This window comes from Arxiozyma heterogenica (assembly GCF_036370985.1).
Source record: "Arxiozyma heterogenica strain weizmannii chromosome Unknown scaffold_17, whole genome shotgun sequence".
Lineage (NCBI taxonomy): Eukaryota > Fungi > Ascomycota > Saccharomycetes > Saccharomycetales > Saccharomycetaceae > Arxiozyma > Arxiozyma heterogenica.
In genome coordinates, this window is record NW_027042670.1 from 75,357 (window position 1) to 92,359 (window position 17,003).

The 17,003-nt window shown below is 29.8% G+C and overlaps 7 protein-coding genes across 7 annotated transcripts; 4 read left to right on the plus strand and 3 right to left on the minus strand.

Moving 5' to 3' along the window:
• Positions 1–332: 332 nt before the first annotated feature.
• On the plus strand, positions 333–1,997 carry ATR1 (borate transporter; the record flags this gene model as incomplete). The annotated part of the gene is made up of 1 exon (XM_064858024.1): positions 333–1,997. One exon carries the CDS (start codon positions 333–335, stop codon positions 1,995–1,997), a length of 1,665 nt encoding a protein of 554 aa, XP_064714731.1.
• Positions 1,998–2,327: 330 nt separating this feature from the next.
• VAN1 (Van1p) lies at positions 2,328–3,929 on the minus strand (the record flags this gene model as incomplete). The annotated part of the gene is made up of 1 exon (XM_064858025.1): positions 2,328–3,929. The coding sequence occupies one exon, from the start codon at positions 3,927–3,929 to the stop codon at positions 2,328–2,330; it is 1,602 nt and encodes a 533-aa protein (XP_064714732.1).
• Positions 3,930–4,978: 1,049 nt separating this feature from the next.
• TAF8 (Taf8p) lies at positions 4,979–6,982 on the minus strand (the record flags this gene model as incomplete). Its single annotated transcript, XM_064858026.1, has 1 exon — positions 4,979–6,982. The coding sequence occupies one exon, from the start codon at positions 6,980–6,982 to the stop codon at positions 4,979–4,981; it is 2,004 nt and encodes a 667-aa protein (XP_064714733.1).
• An 883-nt stretch (positions 6,983–7,865) lies between these two features.
• Positions 7,866–8,600, plus strand: DAT1 (Dat1p; the record flags this gene model as incomplete). The annotated part of the gene is made up of 1 exon (XM_064858027.1): positions 7,866–8,600. One exon carries the CDS (start codon positions 7,866–7,868, stop codon positions 8,598–8,600), a length of 735 nt encoding a protein of 244 aa, XP_064714734.1.
• Positions 8,601–10,119: 1,519 nt separating this feature from the next.
• Positions 10,120–11,181, plus strand: CTK3 (Ctk3p; the record flags this gene model as incomplete). The annotated part of the gene is made up of 1 exon (XM_064858028.1): positions 10,120–11,181. One exon carries the CDS (start codon positions 10,120–10,122, stop codon positions 11,179–11,181), a length of 1,062 nt encoding a protein of 353 aa, XP_064714735.1.
• A 552-nt stretch (positions 11,182–11,733) lies between these two features.
• On the plus strand, positions 11,734–15,036 carry BUL2 (ubiquitin-ubiquitin ligase BUL2; the record flags this gene model as incomplete). The annotated part of the gene is made up of 1 exon (XM_064858029.1): positions 11,734–15,036. One exon carries the CDS (start codon positions 11,734–11,736, stop codon positions 15,034–15,036), a length of 3,303 nt encoding a protein of 1,100 aa, XP_064714736.1.
• Positions 15,037–15,234: 198 nt separating this feature from the next.
• Positions 15,235–16,113, minus strand: COQ5 (2-hexaprenyl-6-methoxy-1,4-benzoquinone methyltransferase; the record flags this gene model as incomplete). The annotated part of the gene is made up of 1 exon (XM_064858030.1): positions 15,235–16,113. One exon carries the CDS (start codon positions 16,111–16,113, stop codon positions 15,235–15,237), a length of 879 nt encoding a protein of 292 aa, XP_064714737.1.
• Between the last annotated feature and the right edge of the window lie 890 nt (positions 16,114–17,003).

The window sequence follows — 17,003 nt, forward strand, 5'->3', positions numbered from 1 at the left end:
CATGGCATGTCTTGAAATACGCTTTTTTCTGTATGCATAATGATACAAACATTTCTTAGTTTCCATGACAACTGTTCTCGATATAGATCTAAAAATATTACCTTTTTAGGAAATTTTCTGATTACTCAGCAAGCACGTTTTTTCTTTTGAATCTTTATTGTTCTCTTTATATATATGATTAAAGTATTATAATTCTAACATATAAAGAAAATATTTAAATGTGATATATATGTGTAAAAATAAAATTAAAATAATATCCTTCAGTATTCATGCATATAAAGAACATTTACAACTTCAATATTTAAAATGTCTAACAAATCAATAAAGGTAAAATGGATTTCTCACTTAATAGGAAGTGTGTATCTTTGAAAGAAGATGTTAAGAGTGAAGAAATGTCTTTTACTAGCTCTGATATAACATTCAAAGAGAATAACCAAAAGGAAACATGTGTGACTACATGGTCAAATCCCAATTTTGTTATCCAGGATGCTAATGATCACCAGAAGAACAATGTGAATGGGGGAAATTCGAAATGGCAGAGATCTGATTACTTCGATAGTACTTTTAAAGAATGTGTATTTGTTGGTTCTTGTATGATGAGTCAACTTTTGAGTCAAGCATGTACTCCACAAACCCTAGCTATAATGAATATTATTTCAAAATCCTTTGATAGTGATAGGAGCAACCAACCATGGTTAATGGCTTCCTTTCCATTAGTTGCAGGTTCTTTTATTTTAATCAGTGGTAGGATAGGTGATATATATGGATTAAAATGGTCGATGGTTAGTGGTAATTTATTCTTTGTCTTGTGGTCTATTTTAAGTGGTGTATCAAAGTACACTAGAAGTGATACTTTTTTTATTGTAAGTAGAGCTTTCCAAGGTTTAGGTGTTGCATTTATTTTACCAAATGTTATGGGTTGTGTTGGAAATATTTATATACCAGAGACCCATAGAAAAAATATTGTTATTGCCCTGATTGCAGGGTGTGCCCCTATAGGTGCCTTTTTAGGTGCTATATTTTCAGGGTTAATAGGTACAATGGATAAAAATCAATGGCCATGGTCCTTTTATGCCATGGCAATTGCATCAGCTATAAATTTGATTTCGGCAATTTATAGTACTCCTAAAAATATTCCAACTAATATTCATGGCTTTTCGATGGATTGGGTTGGTTCAGGTTTAGCCATAGTTGGTTTAATATTATTTAATTTTGTTTGGAATCAGGGGCCTATTGTTGGATGGAATTGTAGTTATATTATTGTGTTATTAATTATATCGGTGATTGTACTGATATTTTTCTTCGTTTATGAAGTAAAATATATACCATCTCCTTTATTGCCTAGAGAAGTGACTAAAAATAGGCACATGATTATGGTTTTGATAGCCTTATTTACTGGATGGGGATCATATGGTATATTCAGTTATTATTATTTTTCCTTTTTACTTAATCTTAGGCATTATTCTGCTTTGTATGCAGGAACAACTTATTTCATGTTTGCTATTTGGGGTTGTATTGCCTCTATTGTGGTTGGTTTCTTTATTAAAAAAGTTACCGCTGCTATTATTTTGTTCATCTCAATGATTGCATTTGTGATAGGATGTATTATGCTAAGTGTGACTCCAGTGGATCAAAGCTATTTCCGTATGAATCTTGGAACTATGATTATTTTGAGCTTTGGACTCGATATGTCATTTCCTGCCGCCACCATTATTTTGAGTGATAATTTACCCATGCAATATCAAGGTATGGCTGGTTCATTAGCAAACACTATGGTTAATTATTCAATGTCTTTGTGTCTTGGTATGGGTACAACGGTAGAGAGCCAGATCAATAAAGATGGATCTAGGTTGTTAAAAGGTTATCGTGCAGCTGAATATTTATCAGTAGGCCTCTCTGGTTTAGGTTGTGTGATTTCAACCATTTATCTATGTGAAAGGATGTGGGCTCAAAGAAAAAATCGACTTAAAGCCACGAAAATTATAAATATTTCTTAAACCTGTGGGTATTCAACTTGTTTTCTTTTTTTATATATTCCGTGATAGATTATTAGGTATGTATGGTTAAATTTCAGTAGTTATAACATTGTTTAATGTTAATCTTAACGATATTACTTTTCTTCATTTTTTTTCATATGAAAATATGCTGGTTTATATAGTCTTTACAGGATAATATTTTACAATCTCTATAATTTACCATTTGTTAGTTTTTAAGGAACGAATCTTTTTTTGAAGCATTCCTTATCTCTAATAAATCATAGATATTTATCTATTTTGAGGTCTGTTTGAAAATATTTATAAATACATAGAGGTCAATGGGTTTGTATTTTAATTTTTTTTATTAGGTCTTTCTCTATTTGCAATTTCTCTAAGATCGTCATCACTTGGTTCATAGATATGCCATATTGTGTAATGTGGTAAGCCACCAACTTTATACCCCATTTTCTTTGCCATTTTACCAAAAGCTTCTGTTTCAGCGTGATTTTCAAATGTGAATGCAGGGAAATGAATGCCATTTCTGAATAATTTTGCTCTGGCAAGAATTGAAACACCACCCACGCCATCTAGATCAACAACCTGGTTTGGATCACCGGTAGCCTCACGAATATATGCTAAATGTACTCTCCATGTTGGATATTCTGCATAACCTTCAACAATGACATCATCTTCATCCAAAGTTTTCGCTAATTTTAATGCTTCGTCTGATTCCATCCAAGAATTCAGATCATAGGGTTGTTGACCATCTAGAAAGCCAGGTAATGGTCGCCAGACATTTGGAACCATGATATCATAATTTTTATTCATCAAATCTTGTATGATTGAACCAGGACAAAATTCTACGTCTGCATCTCTCCAATAAACCCACGCATGATATGGTTTTAAAGCATTTGCCATTAACCAATTTCTAGCACGACCCATCAATTTTCTTCTGATACCTTGAACTTTAACTGCATGTCTATCACTAAAACCTTGACCAATAACTTGACCAAAATTTTTTTCATAGATTTGAACTGATCTGAATGGTTTGTCATAATTATCATGATATGGTGGTAAAAATGCTTTTTTAACTTTTTCCAAATATTCTTGTGTCATATATTTTAAATAAAGTTTCTTGTTTGTGTTTGAATTAATGTAATTTTGGACAATATCAATATCTTTTAACACATCACTTAGAGTTCCATTCTGCAAATGTTGCACATATGTCTTTAAAGCTTGCAAAGTGTTATCGCCTTCAGAACAATCACTAACTAAGAATGCCAAATCAATTAATTCGTGTGGATATGTTATGTTCATTAAATTTCTAAACATTAAAGGTAAGACTTCTTCAGCATCTCTTAAAGGTACGCATAGTAAGATATGATCTCTTTGCTCTTCTCCGTTTGGATTCCCATTAAATTTGGATAGATCATATAACTCAATTGTTGAGTCGTATAATTGGCTTAATTCAAAATCATAAACTTTTTTATTTTCTAGATTATCAATTCTATCGGAACCAAATTGGGATAATAAATAATTTGGTATACCTTGATCAAATTTACTGATTATATTATGATCTATAGTTTCGAAATCATAATCATAGTATTCCTTTTCAGTTAAAATTGTTGTTTTATAATTTGTTTTTGTATTGTCTTCTTTCTTTTGCAAATTGGCAATATACTGATGTATGTCATAAGGGGTATTCAAATATAAACACAATGGTACGATAATATACTTGAACAAGATAAAGCTGACTCCAATTAATCCAATTAATGACAATAGAGTTTTTTTACTATTTAGTTTATTAATATTGAAGGGAACTAAAAGTTTCTTTCTTGGTTTTAATTTTTTTGAAGTTCCCAATTGGTTAGAATTGTCATCTGATTTCTTAGTATCATTATAAGTTGGTAAATGATGGTCTGTTTTGCCTTTCCTCCAATTCAAAAACGCCATTTCGGTGATCGTTGTCCTTGTCACCTTCTTTCTTCTATGTTATTTTACTTTACCTGGTAAATACAGATAAACTAGTTAGATAAGTCAAATCAATCGAATAAGACAGTTATATTGTAATTAAATAAACAGAACACTTGTAGTCTAAACTTGAAGTAAAAATGGATAAAAATACTGATTTTTCCAAAATAATTGTTATGTTATACCTGACTTATTATTTTTTTTTGTATTATATTATTATTCTAGTTTTATTTTGCAATTGAAATCATCTTATTTAAATTTTTTAATCTTTTCAGACTTTTTTTTTTTCAATCTTTTTCAAATATTTTTGAAGGCCGAAAAGAAAAAGTTGAAAAGACCAAAAGAATGAAGTCGGCTGATATTTTGGTTTTGACACAGGAAAGTGTTTCCCAAAAAGGAAATTGTTTCAGAAAGCACACCTTTTGCGCTTTACAAAATACTTTTCTCCTTTTCCGGAAACCTTAGTATATTAAATACATAAGTTTATTGAATAATTATAACTAGTGTGGTTTTGTTTGAATTAACAAATTACCATGAGATTGAGCATCTGGTTTTATGATAGCCTGACAAAGTTTATTAGGTTGTCTTCAGATTTCCTATGTTACTGGGAGAGAAGTAGGAAAAAGCGGGCTTAGGTATTGGTTATTCTTCTATATTACTTCTATATCCTCTAGACTATTTACATAGCTTTTATAATTTTCCACATAGTCAAGCCACCATCGAATGGTTTTTGAAATAACCTTTTATTAATATTATTACAAAAATTGTGATTATATAAATGCATGTACTTTTTTTTTCTTTTTTCATTATGCTTACAAAGCCAAAAAAAAAAAAAAAAAAAAATCATTTTGTTGTTATGGAATTAGGTCTATGATAATTATTCAAAAAATGCTTAATCTATATATTTAGATCCTTGTTACTTGCACACTGTATGTCTGTATTGTCTCCTTTATGCTTAACTTTGCATTATTTTGTAGTAATTTTCAATTTGAACTATGTAGTCGAGGAACTAGATATATTCATATATTTATTCATTCATTGACTTTAGATGTTTCTTTATTATTTAAATCGGTTTCAGTAGGGCTTTTTATTAGTTCTGGTGGTTCAGTTAACGTATGTTCAATAGATATGCTTCCAGATGATGCTGTTGTTGTATGGTTTTTGTTTATTTCCTTATCATGATTAATTGTAGGAGTAGAGTCAGAAGTAGGATCCGGGAGGGAATTATTAGTAATTTGATCGTTTTGTGTATTAGAGGTATTGAGAGTCTTTTCATTAATTATAGTGTTGGTTGTGTTTGTGCCATGGGTATTAGGAATACTCTCATCATTATCATCACTACTTTCTAACCCGCCAAATAAACCTAATTCATCGTCGTCTTCATCACCATTTGCATTTGTTGCAGAACCGCCCACTAATATTTCAGTGGGTATAATAGATGATTTCAAATGTACATTGGGTATTTTTAGATCTGGTGTAACACTTTTAACTTTTTCTAATACTTTTGAATTGGCTAATTGCTGGTTTTTCAATAAAGCTAAAGTTTTTAATTCATTTTCTTTTCTCTCTCTTTCAATGATATGTTCTCTGATTTGGCTTATTCTTTTATCTCTTTCTTTAATTGCTTTTTTCATAACGATTTTTTTCTTAGCTCTTAATGATCTTTGACTCATTATGAATTTGTTTAAATCATCTTCTAAAATTCCATTTATTTTTTTATTATCGAAACTTGTCTTAATTCTAAATTCATTCAATGAATCGTTTTCACTTAATTGATCATCCTTACTTGTATTACTTGATATATCGTGTTGTTTTAATTCATGGATTAGATTAAAAATTGGATTCTTTGTGTTCATAATGCTATTTAGTTCGAAATTTTCCACTCTTTTCTTTTCTAAGTTGATCCTAATCTGTGAATATTTAGCAATATCAAAAGATTTTCTATTGTAATAAAAATTAAAATCATGGTTAATATATGATTTAGTATTAGACTGTACGGATCCAAATAATGCTAACATTTCATCGTCTATTTGTTCGTGCTGTTGTTGTTGTTTTTCTTCTTCTTCTTCTTCTTCTTTTTCTTTGCTATTGTCATTTGAGTCATTAACAATGGTAGGAGTGGTATCTTCATTTAAAGAGTAATAATCTAAATCATTTTGGTAATTTTTAATTGAGGTTAAATAATGTAATAAAGTCAGTTCGCCAATTTTACTTTCATTAAAGAGATTTTTTTTAATAATTCTTTCATCTGTTACAAAGTTGGTGAATTGTGGAGTGAATTTATAGGTATGGTCAGGTGGTAATTCAGGTAAATTAATATTACAATTAAAGATTGGGTTGGTAAATGTGTTATTCGCATCTTTATTTGAGGTAGAGGTGGATGTTGTATCTGTATCATTTGGAATCAAATTGTTTAAATTTAAATGTTTATTTATTAATATTTGATCTCTTAAGAGGTTATCGATATTAGTAGAGGTAGATTCAGGGACAGTAGAATGTGAGGGAGGGTGTAAGATAAAATCCACAATGTTGGTTGTATTACTGTTGATATTACCATAACCAGAGTTTAGTCTTTCATCTTTTAAGAAGTTATTTAATTGGATATTTTTGTAAAGGTCATAAGGATGGATATTATAGCCATTAAGCCAAATATTTAAATCATCATTCGATACAAGCAATCTCCTTTGTAATAGCATAATCCTATTTAAATTTTTAATTAAGTCATTTAATTGAAATTTAATCAAATCAATCAATTGGAGAAAGGCAATCTTTGAGAACTTTACATTAGAATCTCTTAATAATAATTTCAAATGTAATGCAATAGATTTAACTAATAAATTGTTTATATTTGAATCAATAGGTGAATTTGCATTTGGATCAGGCTTTTGGATTTCATTAATTGAAGGTGAACCCATTATAGTAAAAAAAGTAGAGAGGGTGGGTGAGAGAGAGAGAGAGGGAAGAAAAAAAAAACGAAAGAAAAATGGGAAATGGTTCGGAGAGAGGGTATATCTATGTCGCAGTCTTGTGCACATATATATATATATATATTATAAATAGGGTATCCAAGAAGATAACTGTAAGTGGTAGTGACAGATGTGATATATGTTACGGTTCTTTTCTCTCTTTCTCCGTTCTTCTCTATATTTTATTTTTTTTTTTTTTTATCTTCAGTTTCTCACTCTTTCTTTTTTTTCTTTGCAAAAAATAATTTGTGATGATTAAAGAGAAAAAGGGACTAGAAAAGAAAAAAAGAGCAGGAAAAGAGTCGAACACGGGAAAAACACATTCGAGAACACCAAGAGATATTTTGTAACAGTTACCATAAGAGAGAGAATAGAAGAAAGCCATCCAATCATAGAAAGGAGGTATCATTATAAGACTTTTTAATCCATGTAGATCATAACATGTGAGATAATGTATATTGTATTCCAGCACCATCCATTCTGATACTATTACATTTTACAAGCAGTGATATGATCATTGTTGGATGTATGGGTGTGCAGTGGGCTAACAAGATGTGTATTGTTATCGTAAAACAATACAAAACTTTTTAAATTTTTTTTTTATTTTTTTTTTTTATTATTTTTTTTTTTTGTTTGGTTCTTCTATTCCAGAAGCCTAAAATAAAAGTAAGTTCATGAGAAATACAGACAAACTAACTATATTTGCAATAATTTGCAAGTGAACTAAAACCCATTCTAGTTGGATATAAAGTTGTACTAATAATATTTTGGTAGTGTTTTTTTTTGTTTTGTTTTATTATATTTTCACATCTTGTCTTTTTTCGCTAGCAAGACATCTAAATAAAAGGTTGATTATATTAATAAGGTATTGCTAAGAAATATTATCTACGTTATTTTCACAGACTTCATATACTCAATTGTATATTTATCTATATAAATCACAGTTCTAGTAATGGCAAAGACATTAGCTCAAGGTAGGAAACCAGGTAGTGGCAGGAAACCAGGTAAAGCTAAAACGTTAGCTCAAGGTCGGAAACCAGGTAGTGGTAGGAAAAAAAGACAACAACAGCAGCAGCAACAGAATAATATTATCAATACAATTGACCATGCAGATAACAATAATAATAATATACTAACTCTGTCTCAAAATCAGTTAAATGTTAATTCAATAAGTTTGCAATCTAATGAACTTCCGACAAATAATGATAATCATAATAATAAAACTGACGATAGTGGTATCAATAATAATCTACATGAAAAACTTGATTCAAATGCAAATAATCTATCCACTAGAGATATGGTTGCAGCAGACGCTTTGAGAGAGCTGACTCAAAGCCCATTAAGTTTAACATCCAGTAATGCCAATAATCAAAGCAGCCATAATAATAATAATAATCATATCAGCAGTACTATGTCAAATCCTGCAATAATTGATAATTTAATGTTACCACCATTAAATGAAATAATAAGCTATACAGATTCCATGAATCCAACAGATGCACATGGTCATCATGACAATGGTAATTCAACACTACAATATATAAACTCTAATGATTCGATAGCATCTCCTTTGAATCATTCTGAAGTCAGTACCATATCTTTCACAAATAAACTTAATAACAATAATGGTGATAATAATTCAAGTCACACGTCTGCTTCTGTTTCAGCTCAAAAAAATTCTGTATAAAAAAACATATAATTCACTGAAAAAGTGTTAACCATCGTTGCCTCTTATATATGTTATCATGTTCTTTTCTCTTATTTCTTTGTTTTTTTTTTTTTAAGAATAGAAGACAATAGAATAGAAAATATGTATGAAAGCAAGAAGAATCAAGACAGATTCCATATATATATATATATATAAATACATGTGTATATATGTAGATAGATAGATACATATTATTATCAATAATATGATTGCATAAATTTCTATGACAAGATAATGCTATATATATGTTCTTTGATATACCAAGTTATAAAGTCTATACTCTGTTGGTCCTAAATCTTATTAGTTTATCATTTAGGTTACAGAGTTTATTTTTTTATTGTTAATACAAACGTTATTCTTTTGTTTATTTATCTAAGGTATCCTTTTCATAGTACCTGAAATTTTCATCTTTTGTTTAAAAGTTTTCGCTTTCCAAAATTTTTCCTTTGAACCCTCCGTAAGCCAAATAACTGAAATATAAATATATAAGGAATCATCTTGAATAATATAAAAGGTAATCATAACAAAATGTGTAGACATTGTTGAAAAAAACTTTATTTTACTGCAAACTAACTGTCAGTTCATAAACTTCTATTTGTGCACTCATATAAAAGTTATATATATTTTAAAAGACCAGAGAATTTATGTAACCAATATATATATATGTATATATGCATACCCTTGTGTATACATTGAATAAACAACTAAAATGTTTCTAATAATTTATATAAAGTACACTCATAATCACCATCTTCTACTTTTTTTTTGTTATATTATTGGATTTCATTACTCATTTGATATTGTTTTGCACAAATATCACGTTTATATTTTATTATTAACAATCATATTGAAAGTAAAACAACAGAAACAAGACTGTTTATTCGAACTTATTAGATAGTGTGTCGTATGTAAACCATTTGATCCTTATTAGAATATTCACAAACCAAAATTGGTATACATTTTTTTACTTTTAAATATTCTATTAACAGCTTCCTCATTATAAAGTGGCTGCATACCTCTTCACAGAATTTTGAATATTAGAAACAATAAAAGTAAGAAATAATATTAGGGTTCCCTCTTTTTTTCCCCTCGATGTTTTTTTTATTTTATGGAATGAACAAAACAAGAATTATGGTTTCTTTCCTAACACACTTTTTTTTTCTTAGATTTTAGCAAAAATCTCTATAAACCCTAATCACTTTTTAAAAAAATATGACAAAAGAAAAAAAGAAAAAAAATAAAACCCTAGAAAAAAGATTCACTATAAATGAAAGACTCAAACACTTCAAGAAATAACAGAAAAACTGAAAATAAAACATTTACATATCATAGTATCTCAAAACCATCTCTCTAACACAACATATACATACATATATATGAATACATGTATTTTATCTCAGATAATCCCTTGGATATCACATTATCAAACCTTGGCACCACGACTGAAATATACTGTGTACGTCAATATTAACACACTTATACATTTCTTTTTACTTTAATGGATTCATTAGAAGCAAGATTAAGATTTATTAGCATTTTGAAAAACCTTCAAAAGACTTTAAATTTGATAGATATTAATGATATAACAACCAATATCAATGAACCTCCTCCACAAACACCACAGCTACCAACAGCAAGTAACACTACACTACCTACAAAAACAAATGCTAATAATAATATCAATAGATCCATACCAGATAATAAGAACATTAACGACAATAGCAACAATAATATCAGTTCATCTGTAAATAATGAAGCACTGACAATTTCAACATCAACTACACCATCTTCTTCTTCGTTATCATTACAATCACAAACATTCAATTTATCACATACAACTACAGACAATAAAAATATAAATCCAATTGAATTCTACTTGCAAAATTATAAAGACCATTATGAAGATTTTCATCAATGCTTAATTGACACCATGAAGAAATTTAATGTTTTGGACAGACTACCAATAACTATATACTATTTCAAATTAATCTATTTGTTGTATTATGATATTGATAATGAGTTAAGTCGTACCATTTTAACCCAATTCATGATCCCATCAATAATGGATGTTTTAGATTTAATATTACCTGAAAGTGATATAATATCATTGACAAATCTACCATTATGTGAAGATATGATCAATAAACTTCTAACTAGCCCCAACATTACCAAGATTATAAATAACAATTTAAAAAATCAATTATTTGTCTTCTTACAAAAACGCTCTAGTTTCAAGCAAAGTGTATTGGATGGATACAGTACCAAGCAAGTTATTACTATTAAAAGTGGACAAACTGTAGAGATTCCAACGATTTTAAATAGAATGGAGATAGATAGAGATAGACATAAAAGATCAAAGGAGAGTAACTGGAAGATTAATCGAACTCCAATATCTTCGACAGGCCCATCTGCTTCAACAGGATCCTCCATAGTCCAAACAATCTTAGATCCAAATGAATTTAAAAGGCAGTGGGAAACAATAAGTCCCTTAACCAGTACCGATATTCAAGATACGAAAATCTTAAATGAGATCTGCAAGGAATCGTATCTTTTACAATAACGAGTGATTAACCATTCACTGCCATCCCTTTACTATTCTTTAGTCTCGTCTAATTTAGATAAAAATCTTTTTACATATATAATTATCGCACTAACGTTATCTAACATCGTCGCATTTATAATTCCGTCATTTGCCCGAGGAATTTTTTTTTTGTCTATTTTTGGTTCGAATTTTTGTAAAGATCTCTCGTGAAAAAAAAAAGGAAAAGCATCATCTCTTTCTAGAAATGTGATAAGATAATGAATATATAAATCTATGGATGGGTGACAATAAAAATGTGTCAAGTAAGACAAAGGTAGGCTGTAATCGATTGATATACCTGAGGATACCTATCAACGAGGTTTGCATTGGAAAGTTTTATATTTTCTGAATTTTATATTCTTTATATTCTTTTCAGTCTAGTCCGTCAGTTGTGATAATACATACATACCTCACTACATATACATATCTATATCTATTCCCTTTGTATCTACTTTTAAAACTTTAATGCGGATAAGAAAAATTTAAAGTAGTTAGAATAGAATAGCTCACTAATTTGGATATATATAAAATATGAGAGACAATGACACCGGTTCCCTACAATCAAATCTACCAAATAATACTAACAACATCCACAATATTAACAATAATAGTGCAAGTATACAGTATGCAACTACAAACCTTCGTAGACCCAAGTTAGTTGCATCAAGAACCGAAACTAGTATTCCACATCAAAGAGCTTCAAAATCATTACTAGCCGCATCAAGTAAACTATTAAGACCTATAAAAACTGGGAATAACCATAGTAATAACCATGACGCTATTACCAACAATATTAAAGAGATCAAAGCTGCGTCAACTAGTAATTTAATGAAATTAGGTAGATCTGAATTAACTAGAGGGTTCAGAGACATAGCTGTTCCAATTGAAGATCCAATAGATTTTAATCCTAACTTATTTAATATATCAAATAATTCTTCATCAAATAGCTTCACAAATCAAAACCACAGTACCAATAGTAGTTATATTAATATACTGGTCAATCCCAATTCTGTTAACACATATACATATGGAAGTAACATAGATCTTTCAATGAAACATAATAGTGATATTTCAGATAATGGAAATGATACGTTTGTTAATAATAACTGTCAAGACAGCAATAATAATTTCAGTAGTATTAAAAATAACGATTTTAATCAAGTGAATCGATCAACTGCGTATGTTGATGCAGAATCTTTACTTGTTGATGTATTACCATCCTTCGAAATGTATAATGCATTACATAGACATATACCACAGGGAAATGTTGATCCTGATAGACATGATTTTCCACCAACTTATCATGAACAAGAGGAAAATGTACAACCAAATCATCTACATATCGGTGCAGAAACACCATTCACTGATAATTTACAATCTTTGAATACAGTACGATACACAATTTCCAATGATTCACCATTTCAAGATGATTTGAACGATTCTGATAACATAAATATAGAAAAACTGTATTCTTTACCTAAACTGACCACATCCCCAATTGATATCGATATTAGAATTACCAAAAATGCAGCAAAACCACATACTGCCAAATATGAGGAACAGTCAATGTTAAAAGAGTACACGAATGGTGATATTATACACGGATATTGCATTATTAGCAACCATTCCTCACATAAAATCAAATACGAAATGTTTTATGTTACTTTAGAAGGGTACATATCGTTAATTGATAGAAATGAGGGGAAACGTACTGTTAAAAGATTTTTAAGAATGGTAGATCTAAGTGCATCTTGGTCATACACAGATATTGATGTCAGTTCAGGTATCAATTATACTCCAGGTGAACGGGATTTATATGATGGGACACATATTGGTTTAACTAACAATAGAACTTTAGAACCACATACAAAATATAAAAAATTTTTTATGTTTAAATTACCACAACAGTTATTAGATGTCACTTGTAAACATGAACACTATTCACACTGTTTACTACCACCAAGCTTTGGTATTGATAAATTTAAAAATCATTTCAAATATTCTGGTATTAAAATAAATAGTGTGTTAGGTTGCGGTCACATGGGGATTAAGGGATCTCCAATTTTGACCAACGATCTTTCTAATGATGATATGTCTATTAATTACACAATTGATGCAAGAATAGTTGGTAAGGATATGAAGACTCAAAAATTGAATTTATTGAAGGAAAAAGAATTCAATTTAAGAATAATACCATTTGGATTTACAGCAACGTATGCATCAAATAACAATGATAATTCTGATAATATGAGAATCCAGAGACAATTAAAGGATTTACAAAAATTGATTGAGGAAAGATTATCTGCGTTGGAAAAAATTTTCAAAAAGTTAGGATTGAATGAACCCATCACAAATTCTGATGTCCATGGAACTGATGTAAGTGGTACTTTTGACATGAATACAGAATTAGATTCACAAGAAATTTTAAGAAGAAAGTTAGATCAACTTCATGTAAATAATCGACTTGACGATAACAACTATGATCTTTCGAGGATTAAAAATATGTCACCAAAGGCAAACACTGTAGAAGCAGAAATAAGTTACAGATATAAGAGTAGAAATGGGAAACATTTGTCTACTGTAAAACCATCAATATCTCCTAAAAATTCATCCAACTCCATATCTACTTTATCAAAATCTAAATCCAAGAGTAGGACAAGCACACCTCATATTGCTAATGGATTCTTTTCTACCTTATTAGGGTCCTCTTCCACTTCCAGCTCATTGAGTTCTTCATACACACCTTCCACATCATCATTGTCTTTAGGTTTATCAACATCGACAAAAAAATCGTCCATTGATATTCAACGTTCCAAAGGAAAAAATTACCAATCTAACACCAGTAATAATAATGATAACAACAACAACGACAATAGATTAATGGTACATGATACGGTGACAAATGAACACTCTAAACATTCTAAATCGGCAAACGATACTATAATATTATCTACTAAGGATAAATTTTCTTCCTCAACTAAGCAGAAACATATTATATCTACCAATCATTCAAAGGAAAATGCAGGGCTGATAGTGTTGACTGCCAGCATCCCTAAACAGGCGTTGCCATATACGGCACCATCATTATTAAGGAAGTCTAATAAATTTGAATTGAAAAATAAACATGATCAAGAGAATTGGATCAGACTAATGGAGCTTGTGCTGGAGGAGGAAAAGACACCGTTAAAGGAAATACCGATCAAATTAACGTGCATATTATCAAACAACAGTTTACCACATGAGCCACCAAGGGTACAGTCAATTTCTACTCAACTGATTGTAATAACTGGGGTTTCGCATAATTCGATATCTATTAAATTAAACACTAAAATTTTAATGAATAAAGAAAAATGTGATGATATTAAAGCACTTTTTAAGAGCTATAGAGACAAGATAATCAAATACAAGAGTAAATTTAATGAAAACGTTGATAAATTAAATGAATTATTTAATATTGGTAGAACTGTCACGACAGCAAGAGAATTACAGTTTAAAGATTTCATCAGCCCCTTAATGTTATCAGATATCGATAGTATAATCAACCTTGAGATTCAAAGGGTGGAAATCAATGATATTTTCAAAAAACAAATAATTGATCCAAATAATCCTGAATTAGAATGGAGAACTAAAGAAGATAGTAGTAATACAGAATTTGAATCTATTCTTAAAGTTAATTTAGATTTCAATCAAAATGTCAGTGAAACGATCATTCCAAATTTCGAGACATGCCTATGTTGCAGGTTTTATTGTATTAGGGTTCATGTCAAATTTGATAATCATATTGGAGCCACGCATATTGATATCCCAGTTAATGTAAAAAAATTTAATCTTTAGAATTTTAAAAAAGAACGGAGAGACAGACAGAACTATTTAATATTTAACATTTGATTTTTTAATTAGTTAACTATACAAGAAAGAATAAAGAAAAAGAATGAAACTGTATATACATATGTAGAAGAAGAATAAATAGAATAAAATTGGAGTATATTTCTTGCACATCCCCTGTTTTTTTATCCCTATTGCGCAACTATTTCATGCTTTGATACCCCAATGAATAGCACAAATACCGAAAGATAAACTTTCATAACCAACAGATTGGAATCCAGCCTTTTCAATCATTGATTTAAATTCTTCTTGATTAGGAAACCTTTCAATAGATTCCACTAGATATTGATAAGAATCATAATCATTGGCTACAATGGACCCAAAGACTGGCAACATTTTGGCCCATTGTTGATACACAAGATCGACCAGCTGATTCTCGATCTGGGAGAACTCTAAGCAATAAAAAATTCCGCCTGGTTTCAAGACTCTATAAGCTGTATTCAGACCTGCTTGAATATCAGTGAAGTTTCTTATACCAAAGGAGACGGTGTATATATCTTTTGAGTTGTCTTCAATTTTATCTAAAATTTCTGCATTTTGGATCAAATACCTGACTCTTGGATCCTTGTAGTACCTACCCATATTCAAAGCTCTCTTCTCACCTTCCTTTAACATCTCACGATTGATGTCGACAACGTCCATAGTGGAGACGGTGTCACCATGTTTTGATTTAGCATAGTCCAGGATACCGAATGCGATATCACCAGACCCACCGGCAACATCGATAAAATTCAATGGTTCCAAAGAGTTTGGTCTTTTACCAGGATCCAGTTTGTTGATGAAATGGTCCTTCCATAATCTATGGATCCCTAAAGACATAACATCGTTCATCAAATCGTATTTGGATGCCACTGAAGAGAAAACGTTGCCGACCAGTTTACTTTTCATTTCTGTCGGAACGACTTTGGAACCAAAATGGGTTGTATCATTATTAAGGGAGGTAGATTTATTTACATTGTTCAATAATTTGGATGTATTTGTTAATGTCCTGTAAAGGGTTCTTGCGGTAGTTGGAGACTTAATCATTTTTTTGTTACTTGATATATACTTAATGTTACTACTATAAATACTAATACTACTAATAGTCAAAAGAAAATACTATACACACACGCACACAAGCACACACATATATATATATGTATGTATGTATAATTAAGTTATTATATTTGCAAATTCTTCTGTCTTAGTAGATAGCATTACTAAATTTTCAGATAGTCCTTTTATTTATTTTCACCATAATAAAAACAAAAACAAAAACGAAAACAATAAGAATAAGAATAAGAATAAGAATAAGAATAAGAATAAGAATAAGAATAAGAATAAGAATAAGAATAAGAATAAGAATAAGAATAAGAATAAGAATAAGAATAAGAATAAGAATAAGACAATCCCTCCATCTCTTGAGAAACAATCAAACAACCTCTTAAACAACACACACACACAAATATATATATATATATATATATATATATATATGAATGTGTATGTACGTGTATCCTACTATGACTGTTTCTAACGATATGAACTGAGATCATCAACAATATATAACAGGACACAATTCAAACCTAAATAAAACATCATTTTCCTTTTTCTTTCTTTCTTTATAAGTTATGAATATCTAACCACATAACCTTGTAATCAGAATCATGATGTATCGTAACTTTTGTGGTCAAAAGATTGGAAACGAAAGAAACTGATACCTGTCTGACCTGATTTCTCTTGTAAGTAACAATAATGATAACACTGATGTATATTGAATCGGCGGAAACTGCCATATAACGTTGCGGAATGTACGGAATGTACGGCATCACAGCGGTTTTTTATTTCTTTTTTTGTTTCTTTTTCTTTTCTTTTCTTTTTTTTCCAGTGGAGCGGCAGAGATCGCCAAAAACAACAAAAAAAATGGCAAACTTTCG